General features: G+C 48.6%; 2 protein-coding genes across 3 annotated transcripts; both read right to left on the bottom strand.

Moving 5' to 3' along the window:
* Window positions 1-204: 204 nt before the first annotated feature.
* LOC117841651 (sucrose transport protein SUT4) lies at window positions 205-4,719 on the bottom strand. 2 transcript variants are annotated; one of them, XM_034722101.2, is made up of 14 exons: window positions 4,073-4,719; window positions 3,381-3,446; window positions 3,185-3,283; window positions 3,044-3,108; window positions 2,876-2,960; window positions 2,697-2,730; window positions 2,510-2,609; window positions 2,242-2,317; window positions 1,721-2,077; window positions 1,475-1,618; window positions 1,123-1,356; window positions 974-1,037; window positions 835-878; window positions 205-749 (listed from the first exon to the last, which is right to left on the bottom strand). In XM_034722101.2, the coding sequence occupies exons 1-14, from the start codon at window positions 4,343-4,345 to the stop codon at window positions 579-581; spliced, it is 1,812 nt and encodes a 603-aa protein (XP_034577992.1). In that variant the 5' UTR covers window positions 4,346-4,719; the 3' UTR covers window positions 205-578. The 2 variants fall into 2 exon arrangements, with proteins under 2 accessions (XP_034577992.1, XP_072146688.1); XM_072290587.1 differs by having other exon boundaries at window positions 3,044-3,083; window positions 4,073-4,145.
* Window positions 4,720-5,055: 336 nt separating this feature from the next.
* Window positions 5,056-8,350, bottom strand: LOC117841654 (probable prolyl 4-hydroxylase 3). Its single transcript, XM_034722103.2, has 7 exons — window positions 8,017-8,350; window positions 7,796-7,877; window positions 6,809-7,004; window positions 6,207-6,336; window positions 5,933-6,120; window positions 5,667-5,765; window positions 5,056-5,428 (listed from the first exon to the last, which is right to left on the bottom strand). The coding sequence occupies exons 1-6, from the start codon at window positions 8,280-8,282 to the stop codon at window positions 5,692-5,694; spliced, it is 936 nt and encodes a 311-aa protein (XP_034577994.1). The 5' UTR covers window positions 8,283-8,350; the 3' UTR covers window positions 5,056-5,428; window positions 5,667-5,691.
* Between the last annotated feature and the right edge of the window lie 2,450 nt (window positions 8,351-10,800).

The following is a 10,800-nucleotide window of genomic DNA, read 5'->3' as shown; positions in this document are numbered from 1 at the left end:
CTTCTAGCCAGGCCTTCTCCATTTCGAGTTGGGCCGTTTGGGTTTTTCAGGCCCAAATTGTCTTGGGTTTTCCTTCCATGCTGCAACTCTGGCTAGATGGATATTATCAGGTCAGTTTGTTCAAAAATCTTATCCTAGTGAAGGTATTCAAGTTTGTTCAAAATGACACCACTATTTTGATGTCAAAGCTCTGTGTCCTCCGAATGAACTGGGAAAAGGCGCAAAGAACATCTGCTATTCTGCTTGGCATACAGCTTTCCTTTACAAAATAAGGGAACATGCTTGTTGTACAGCTACAAACGAGCACAGGTTAGGGCCAGAACGTGTTACATCACTTGTAAAATTATCCGCCATATGTGCGGGCAGCTCTTACATACACTGTCAAAAAAGTAGATACACCTTTGCATTGGCTTCGTATGCACATGAACCTAACTAGCCTCTCTATCCTAGTGTCTACTTTGAATATTATTCTGTAGTGGTAGCAGGAAAAAGAATCATTTCACTGTAAAACGAATGGCAAAACCGGGCTCAGTGTTGGTCCGTATCTGAATGTTACACGGCAGAAAGCTTTGAGGGCATCAACCAAATCCATGGAAACCGGCAGACTGATACGAGTTTGACAGCTTCGGTAGCTTGAGAACTGCGAGCACACCAGCTGCCAGGGAGAAGATCGAAGCCAAGGCGAATGCAGGGATGTTTCCTCCCCCATAGAGAGCATCCCATGGACCTGCTCCGAGTGACACTACTATCTGCAAACAGAATGAGATCATTGGTGTTGGGATATCTTCAGTAACAATGCATCCTGAAAGAGAACGTTCAGACAGAATGTCTAACCTGGGGAACGACAATAGCAAGATTTAGGACTCCTGTAGCCAAACCTGGAGATGGCACAAACCTTGTCAGTCACCTAGAATCACACAATGACGCAAGCATATATTTATAAATTATAATACATAAAATCTACAACACAAACCTTGTCCACCTCCTGTCCCGGCAGTCAGCTCGGCGGTTACAGAAAATGGAACACTGTAAGTGATCTGTAATGCTTAAGAGCAAAGTATAAGACAGCTTCCGACACAATTAAGGCAGAAAAATATGCTAAAGTCCGGTTCTGGTACTCACGGAGAGTGGTAATCCAAGAATAGAGAAAACAACCAATGCAGCAATCTTGACTGTTTTATTTGCTCCAATGATGTGATGCAGTTTACTCGAGTATAGATCAGAAGAGATCCAACTTAGTATCGTCGTAGCCATCATGCAGATGAACACTGTGAAGTTGCTGATTGCCCAAACCAATCTTGCACCAAACATCCGACATAATGGATCAACAAGGAAGGAACCAATACCAAGGACAACCTATACAATTGAAGCAAATATTACAGCTATGAACTCGAGGCATACAAACACCAAGAATCGCTAGCAATGTATATAAACATACAATTTATAGTAAACAAAATTGATCACGAGTTCTTACAGAATTCAATAGCAAACCAAATGCACCTTCTCGGACACCATTTTCATAAGCTTTCCTCTCACTCAAGTCTCCATTTGGATCCCCATGGTAAACTTCACGCCCCATCCAGTCGGTGTCAAAAAGGAAAAAGGGAAACCATGACAACTGCAAGGCAAATAAAGCAAGGGTAACATCATCAATCTTGAAGATAGAAAAGAGACCTCAGCAGGTGGTCGGTATGAATCTATGTATAATTGGACAGCATACCCATGTTAAAGCCATAACTACAAGCACTGAATGCATTCCTGGAGGTAGATGCCTCATGCTGGTCAAAATGTTGACCAAAACTGCTCCTGGTCCATCATTGAAAACTTCTCCATTGTCCCTGTTCAAGTTGGAATTCACATCCGTAAATTCCTCGGTGTTGGAGTTGGCTGAGACATTGTTTCTATCCACATGGCCGTTAGGAAGTCTTTCATTATTTTGTTCATTCAATGTATGGCCATCATCTCTAGACCCATTCAGTAGAGGAGCAGAATCAGATAGTCCTTGTGCATCCTTTGGTTCTAGTGGGATCTCTTCAGCGAAGTACAGGGTAACAGACATGCAGAACAAAAGAAATACCTGGAAAATATAGCTTGCTCAGCTTTTGCATACAGAGTAAACAGTCCTCAAAAGGATCAAAGGCAACACCTAAGAAGGATTCTGCTAGCTCTACAATGCATAAAAAATCCTAGCTCCAAACTCCAAGGGGCAGTAGCACAGTTACAGAATTACTGAAAACTTACAACTGCAATTAAGAAAGCCGCTTTCAAATTACCACAAGCTTCGCAGCAGGCTCTTGTTGTTAGAAAAGGAAACCATCTGCAAAAATAACAAAAGCAGGCAAATTCAATATTCATACAGAACAGTAGCTTTTGTTGACTAGGGAGAATTTGGGGAAAAATCAATGTAAACTTGATGGAGCAAGAAGCGCTGATTAAGAGGACCAAATACCAACTGCTGAACCATAATCATGTTTAAGCAAGCACAGAAGAGCACACATAAAAGACATACCTGTGCCAATTCCCACTCGCACCAGCTGAAAAGCCAAGAATATTTCCAACAGCCATCCATGAACAGAATATTGCATTTGCAGAATTACACTGATCAGGACCTGCAGAAGAGAAAGGATCATTCAATAATTGACAACTAAGGGTGAATCTAGCATTAACAAACATTTTAAATTTAAGGTAGAAACCACCTGAAAGATCAGCTAGGAGGGCACGAGCGGGGCCCTAAACATATCAGAGAGGAACAAAATGTTAGGAGAACGTCCATTAAAAAGTAATGCAATGTTACAATAAAACTTCAGCACCAAAGTTGAAAAAGATATGGTGGAGACATGTCATCAGTTCACATGCAAAATTGGAATAAGCTTACCTGCACCGTATTATTTGCAAGGTCCAACATCCAGAATCCAAGTATGAAAACAATAGCAGCTCGAAACCTTGAACCTTTATATGTACTGAACAGCATAATTGTCAGCATTTCAGTGACAACAACCTTGATGTAAATAAAATAGCAAAAAGGAAGAATCTTGATTATTACCTGCAGTGCTCAGTGGTATCTCCTAAGATGTAACCAAGGTCTGCAGAAAATCCGACTAAAGTTACCTATGTATGAAGTCTATGTATTAGAGCATGAGGAGTATGGGCGATATAATGACCTATGAAACTTCATCTAACTCACAGCAGCACATATCATTAGGCATCCAGCCAATATAAATGGTCGTCTCCTCCCATACTTTGAACGGCATTTGTCACTCCACACACCGACACATGGTTGAACCTGGAAAGGCACCTCATCATCATTCGGAGATATAAGGTAAAGCTTAGTATCCTGACTCAGAACAAAAAAGGACAGTATTCTCTCTAAGGTGACTTACCACAAAACCGGTTATAGGTCCACAGAGCCAAATAAATGACGCCATGGCATGATCTATTCCTAGGGTCTGCACAAAAATGAGAAATGAGCAGCATGTGAGTACACAGCCAAAATTAGATGTGGGGTCAGAAAAACATAAACAGGCCACGACCCAGGTGGTTGTCACAGCTTTAATAACTACTCCAGCATTTTTATGTGACATCAATATTACCAATGTGATGCTGGTATTAAAACCAGGTAGCTTTTTCGTCTGCTACTAGTCTGGGTTCTAGAGATGTGGCAGTGGCCGTGATCTGATATTAGCTTAGTGATGAAGCTCCAAGCCAGATGGTCATCCAGGGCTAGAGAATTCAATCTGCTACTACTACTGGCAACAGACGGAAGTATCCGAAAGTAACTGCATTTGTCGAACATTTATAGACAAGAGTACGTAGAACGAGTAGCTCCAATCCGTGACTGGTACGAACAGAAATGCGTCATCGAAAACAGAAAGGGGTACAAGCCAAGCCATCGGCGGCGCTGCTATTTGTATCCTATGAAATGCAAAGCCCGAACAACCCACCAGCCTACGAGAGGGGGATCACAATTCACAACTCGAAAATGCTCTCCAACTCCAAATGGTAAGCCAGAGAGAGAGAGAGAGGGATCTAGAGCGATGGAGCAAGGAGCGAAGCGGAAGAGGGGGTGGTTTACCTGGATGTAGGGGGTGAGGAGGGAGAGCTGCAGCGCCCAGCCGAACTGCACGCCGGCGGCGACCATGCAGGCGAGCACGAGCTTGGTCCTGGAGCTGCCGCGGCTCCCCTCGTGGCGTGCCGCGTCGCCGTTCCGGTGTTCCGGGTCCTTGGGCGGTGCGTCCCCGGCACGCGGGGTTCCGTTGAGGCTGACGAGCTCCATCTCGGCGTCGCGGAGGTGGCGGTAGGGCACGCGGATGGCCGTGACCCCGCCGCCCCCGGCGCCGGAGTCCATGGCGGGCGGCAGATCTGCGGGCGGGGAGGTAGGTTTGCGCGTCGGGCGCAGTGGGTTGGATCTGGGAGGCTTAGCCGCAGGCAGGAGTCGCTGCGGCAGTGGTCGGAGGAGTCAGAGCAAGGCCTCCTCCTCGAAGCAGATCAGAGATGGCGATGAGGGGAGGGGGAAAGGAGTAAGAAATTGCAGGGGACGGGAGAGGAGAGGAGAGGAGAGGAGAGGGAGGCGTGAGTTGGTGGGCGCGGCAAGCAAAGCACTGGCGCGCCGACGCCTGGCCCTGTTGACTCCCCCACCTGCGACCATTTCTTCCCTTCTTCCCCTCTCTCTCGCATACTATGGTAGTCTCATGTGATTTGTGTCGTCGTGTGAGGCCGTGATTGGCGCTCCAGCCAGAGTCATCGCTGATGGCAACTCCACTCCTCCTTCCTGCTGTTCTGGTTGTTGCTCGGGTCGGAGTCGCTTACTGGGCTTCGGACTAGGAATCTTAAGCGCATATCGCTGTCGGCTCAGGTTGTGCTGTCACTCGGCTTTCTTTCTCTCTTTTTTTCCATGCTCCGAACTACCACTCATGTTTAACTCCACAGTCAGTTTCATTTTAACATGGCACCGAAGACCCTAGTTTGCCAGCTCGCAACCGTCAAATGCTGCAGCAGATGCATAGGATCAGCACAGCACCTGCAGGTCAATTCCAGCACCCACCACCGACAGAAATGTTTTGAGTTCAATACAGTACAGCTCCAGGCCTCTTTATTCATTAGTAACACAGATTATACCCATAATAATACAGCATTCTCGTACTAACATCACCGGTAACACACAAAAACAAAAATTCCAAATTCTATAACCCCAACCCTACATCATCATTCCTCTATAGTTGGGGTACTCCAAGAGAAGAAACCAAAAAGGAAAGCCAAGTCAGCAAGGATCATTCCCAAAAATACTGCAAGGACAAGCAAGGCCCCTTGCTTATTTGCCCCCATCATCTCCGTCGAGGAGTAAAGAATGCAACTCGAGTGGATCTATAAGCATACATGAGTGAGTGGCCATCCCGAAAGAACCACAAGTCGCATGGACATAGAGATCCATCTGCAGGAGAAAGTAGCAGCAGCAGATCAGTTTAAACATTTTTTGAGCAAAACCTTCACGTGATCAATATCCTGTAAAACAAATCAAGCAGCGGACAAACTCAGGTCTATATAGATCTATCTATAAGTACAGGGATAGTAGGAGCAATTCAAAGCTCAAGGCAACATTTGGACCAAATTTAAATGCTTGCTCACAAAACAACACAAGGCTTACAAAAACCCACAGTAAGATCACGTACCTATGGTAAGCTGACTTTAGAAGGCTCAAGCTTTGTACTCATGGACATGCATCCACTTGGTTGACGACCATTTATTTCCATTAATCACAGGACAACCCCCTGCAAGACCACCATGATATAAATAAAACTTTATAATTTATACAAACAACTTCAAGGGCAGCATCAGTTAAAGATTACGAAAATAAACTTCCAAAAAGAAAAGGACTACAAAAGCGCATAAATGAAGGGTCTAACATCCTTCAAATGTTTCCAAGTATCAGACTAACCATGTAAACTTAATGGATCCAGAGTGGCATCTGGTTTCATGCTATAGAAAAGAAGTGCATCTCCCATCTTTGGTTTGACGGAAAGACCTCTTCTGGCACATTCTGAAAGCTCGTTGTACCATGGTAAAGAACTGCTGTTCACATTTGCATCGGGGAAAATAGTCTCACCCCCTTCTTCAACATCTGATCTGTACCCATTGAAAATATTTTATAAGGATACATTACGTTTAATTAGCATCACAAGAACATAACAAATGTACATGTATATACTTACAGATACATCAGAAGAGTAGCCATCCTCTGACCACCATTCTTGGTGTTGAACTCATCAAGAAAATAATCAAAGTGAGGCTCATACTTCTGCCCAACTTCATAATGCAGCACTTGGAGTCCCTCACCGTGTTCTGCAATCCAGCATGAATTAATATGATTCGACAGCATAGTGCCTCAGTTCAGATGATAAAAAATAAACAAGTTGGGAGATACATCATTACACTGCATCTCCTCATCCAACCGGTAATACCAACATGCTGATAAAACTCTGTTATATGCGTAGTGTCATTCCTAACTAACAACTAAGGAGACACATATAACAATCAGACTATGCTATGTGATTTCTGGGTGACAGTTCTATGGACACGGACACCACAGTTTTTCTGTCATTTTTAAGATTGCAATAAGCACGGAGCTTGTTCGTGAAGAATATAGCCATATAGTATATTTGAAAATCACACACTAACAGGCACGATGGTGTGCCATATGGGTGACAGTTCTATGTACACAACAGTTTACTTCATCATTTTTAAGATCACACTAAGCACGAAGTTCGTTCCTGAAGAATATAGCAATACAGTAAATACCAAAAAAATCACATACCTACAGGTATGAAGGTGAAATCTGCTATCCTCTTCTCAATTGTTCGAATAACCTTGTCTCTTCCTCTTTGAAGAAACATGCCTGAACTTGTACGAACCCTGCTGTCCTTGCTTTTGCCAGTGGTGCTATCAACAACCGTTGATTTTACCATGTGAGGCTTGGCTAATCCAATTAGGTACTCGCACTCTTCCTTAGACTAATGAACAGAACAAACTATCAGAAATCCTCATAGTCAAATAATCATCAACATTGGGTGATGAACTGACAAGTTACCAAAAAAAAGATGGGCAAAAAAGCAGTTAATACTTAATAAACACTAGCTACAAATTGCACGATATGCATAAATATGGACAATTTAATAGAGAGAACAACTGAGATGTTTTCCCTTAGTAGACGATAAAATATAGAATTGCACAACCAGCAAGGTCAACCTAAAAGAAGGTATCAATTAGAATCCCTAAGTCAAATGTACTTGCATTTCAATAGTGCTGATGTACAACAACAAGCAAAAGAATATATCAACACAGATGAGATGATACATGAGTTCTTCCATCCGAAGCAACTTGCTCCCTGCCTAAATCCACGCATGGGATCAGACAAGCCTTCCCCTGCATTTTAAGTACTAGTTTGCATAATTTACATGCAAGTTCTCCCATGTGTCAGCTAATAACCCACACCACAAAATAGAGGTGTGCTAGCAGAAATGAAGGCCTAATACCAGAACTCTAGCCTTTCTGTTTCATTGATATGCGATTGAACTCAATGCAGTACGGGTGTCAAATTCATCCTCAAACCCATTCGTCAGTCATAAGGTGACTAGGTAAGCATTGTTATTTCCAGATCCAACTTTAGCAGCACTACCACCCAGCGCTATCAGTTCAGAAAAAAGACTTTGTATACTTCACATGGCATGATGATAATCCATCTGGATCGTGAGAATCAGAGACTGTTGAACTGAAACATAAGAGCAATCGCGGCATTTGTTACCAGGAAGTTGTGGTACACGAATGCCCTGGGCTCCCACGAGATCACCTCCGTCCACTGCGCACCCCGCTCTCCCAGCCCCTCCCTGTGCTCGCAACAACAGGAACGATGAGCAGGATCAGCACCGGATCGAGCCAAATCTAGCGACCCAAAGGAACGCCAGGTGGGGAATGCGAAACGAAACCCCTCCCCATGGTGATTGGTGAATAGCAGCGAATACTCACCCCAGGTCGCGGCGGGGGCGCGGGCGCGCGGGCCGGGCGTCGGCGGACTCGGTCTCCCCTCCCCCGGCGCCGGCGGCGTTCGTGGTGGCTGCGTTGGGCGCTGACACGGGGAGCGAGAAGACCCCGAAGGCGATGAGCGCGAGGAGGAAGGCGGAGACGAGGAGCAGGGCGGTGAGCGCGAGGGCGTACGGGGAGGCGCGGCCGGCGCGGGTGGGGAAGACGCGCGGCGGGCGGATCCCGCGCATGAGCGGGCGCGACGGCGCCATGGTGGGGGAGGCGGGTGGCGACGGGGATCTTCCGCGCGGGAGGTGGGGGGAGCGAGACAGGCGTGTCGCTTTCTGCCCGCGTCGGGTTCACTGGTTTCCTTTTCCTCGCGGGCGGCGACTGCAGTGGCCCCGGCCCCGCTGCGTGGTCGCGCACGTGCGCGCCGCTCGTCCCCGACCCGTGGATTTCTTCCTGTCCTTGCCAAAAGCCCAAAACCGTGTGCGCCGCGCCTCCTCCGCCTCCAGTCACATACGCCACCGCACTGGACTCTGTGCATTCCATGCGGCAGTCTGCAGAGATGTGGCGTGCACGCCCAGCAGAGGCGCTTGTTCCTCGCACGACGACGAAGCTGGCCGGGAAATCGGGGACACCATGCATCCGTATCAGCCGTGAGCGCCATCACAGAAGAGCCAAGAGATGGCCGCGCACTCCAAGGTGAGCACGTTCGCGCTGGAACATGGCGGCGGACTCTCACGGTGATCTCGCCATCAATCGGTCGGCGGCAGCCATCGCTTGCGCCAGCGAGCTGTGTCCTGTTTTAAGGGAAGCGAGCAGCACTGTTGTGCCCGAACTCTTCAATGCCGGTGACTTCTCCTGGCCTGGTCGCCACCCAGGAGATCGGACAGCCGTCCGACGCCACGCCGTCCCGGAGGGCCTCAGCCGCGGGCGGCCGCATTTCCCGGTCCACGCAGCAGCCAGCCGAGATGCTGCGGCGCCCAGGCTCCGGGCAGCGGCGGCTTGAAGCGCGCATGGCGACGGACAGGGCGAACGGTAGATCATCTACCGTCCACCCCTTGGGTGGCTCTCGTCTGTTGGATCCTGCACCTGCGGCCGCGATTCACCCAGTCCGCCCTCCACCTCTCTTGATCGCCTCCGTATCAGCCGCGCGCCGAGGAGATGGCCGCGCCGCCGGCGGGAAGCCTCCTCCGAGCACCGCAAAAAAATCAGAATCACCACCAAAGAAATCTGCCAGATTCCAACATTCCGATCGCGGCTGGAATCGGGCCCCAATGCATAATCCGAGGGAGCCGTGTGGATCGGAATCGCTGGAGGAGCACCGAGTCCGAGTCCGAGTCCGTCCATGGATGCGCAGCCGCGGGCTCTCCTTTATATTGCTTGCCGGGCCCCTGCCCTCCCCGCAACAGCCGGCACATAATTGATTGCGAGTTGTTGCGGTTGCAGGGCGACAGGCCAGCGGACGTCGACCAGCGATGGCCTCCGCCTCCGCCGCCGCCGGCTTGGCGCCCTCGGCAGCGGCGCCGGTCCTCCGCATCAGGCCGCCGCCGGCGTGGACGGCCGAGGAGGACGCGCGCCTGGAGCGCCTCGCCAGGGAGCACGGCTGCCGCCACTGGCGCCGCGTGGCCGCGTCCCTGCTGACGGGGCGGTCGTCCAGGCAGTGCCGCGACCGGTGGCGCCACCACCTCGCCCGCGACGTCTACCACCGGCCATTCACCGCCCGCGACGACGACGACCTCGCGCGCCTCTACGTCCGCCACGCCGGCCGATGGAGGGACATCAGCCGGGCCGTCCACGGGCGCACGTCGCGCGCCATGAGGCGACGCTGGAGGGAGCTCCGGGACAGCGACGCGTTCCTGAGCAAGCTGTGGAGGCCGCGGCCCCCACCTCCTGCCCCATGGACGGATGCAGACGCGTCCCTCGCACTGGCAGCAGGATTGTTCACCTGCGCGGGCACATCCCAGCTTCCTGCAACCTTTCAAGCTAGTTGTTGTATAATCTAATCCCTAGCTAGTTGCCTCTGTCCGTGTATAATTCTCTCTTTATAAATATATAAATTCTGGGATTTTTATTGGATGGATCATATTTTGCAGTTGATACGATACATCAGTGGGAGAATATTTCCTTATTTCTTTTGTTTTTATCCACGCCGAACATTGATCGTAGGAGCGAAACGAAACCTCTGTTTGTCTTGAGCAGCAACACATTGATCCTAGCAGTAGCACTAGAGGGCTGATGATGAAAAAGGGAGGAAGGGATTGATGCCTTGGGCCGTGTCGCAACTCGGAACTTATCGAACCAAAACGAGTCTAGCGGCCCAGCCCAGTACAGTTCTTCGTCTTCTCCAACAGTGTGTGTGTGCAAGGAAAGCAAAAGCAGCGGCTGTTCCCTCGGGAAAAAAAAAAGCGGCTGTTACAGGCTGGAATTAAGCAAGCATAAATTAATAAATGGGAGTATTTGGATGGTGAAACAGGAATAGGGCAGTCTCGGTGCACAGTTATTAAGATTGGGAACTAGGTAACCGTGCCTGATGAGCGTCATGGGAATGAAACTTCTCCTCTCAAAATTGGTGACGTGACTTAAAACTGTAGGATATCTAATTATTAGCCACCGTAAGAAATGGCGTTCCTTCAAAATCTACTTTTAGAATTCCATCTACATTTTTGCCACCGGAGAGAAGTTTTAGCAACATATTTGCTATTTTTGTTGATGTGTCGAGCCACCTCATCGTGCCAGCATGGATTCACTATATAAAATGACCCTTCCGCCCCTGCATCTCTTCCT

This window comes from Setaria viridis, chromosome 1 (genome assembly GCF_005286985.2).
Source record: "Setaria viridis chromosome 1, Setaria_viridis_v4.0, whole genome shotgun sequence".
NCBI lineage: Eukaryota > Viridiplantae > Streptophyta > Magnoliopsida > Poales > Poaceae > Setaria > Setaria viridis.
The sequence above is the reverse complement of the archived record's forward strand: the minus strand, read 5'-3'. Positions and strand labels throughout refer to the sequence as shown.

What these genes read in the sequence shown, in the direction of transcription:
- LOC117841654 (XM_034722103.2), bottom strand. Translation starts at nt 8,282, where the DNA reads ATGGCGCCGTCGCGCCCGCTCATGCGCGGGATCCGCCCGCCGCGCGTC. An exon ending in TTTCACCTTCATACCTGTAG is followed by an intron (nt 6,337 to 6,808) that starts GTATGTGATTTT and finishes GCTGGATTGCAG; the next exon opens with AACACGGTGAGGGACTCCAA. An exon ending in GCTACTCTTCTGATGTATCT is followed by an intron (nt 6,121 to 6,206) that starts GTAAGTATATAC and finishes CAATGGGTACAG; the next exon opens with ATCAGATGTTGAAGAAGGGG.
- LOC117841651 (XM_034722101.2), bottom strand. Translation starts at nt 4,345, where the DNA reads ATGGACTCCGGCGCCGGGGGCGGCGGGGTCACGGCCATCCGCGTGCCC. An exon ending in GACCTATAACCGGTTTTGTG is followed by an intron (nt 3,284 to 3,380) that starts GTAAGTCACCTT and finishes GTGCCTTTCCAG; the next exon opens with GTTCAACCATGTGTCGGTGT. An exon ending in TTCTTGGATTACCACTCTCC is followed by an intron (nt 1,038 to 1,122) that starts GTGAGTACCAGA and finishes TAAGCATTACAG; the next exon opens with ATCACTTACAGTGTTCCATT.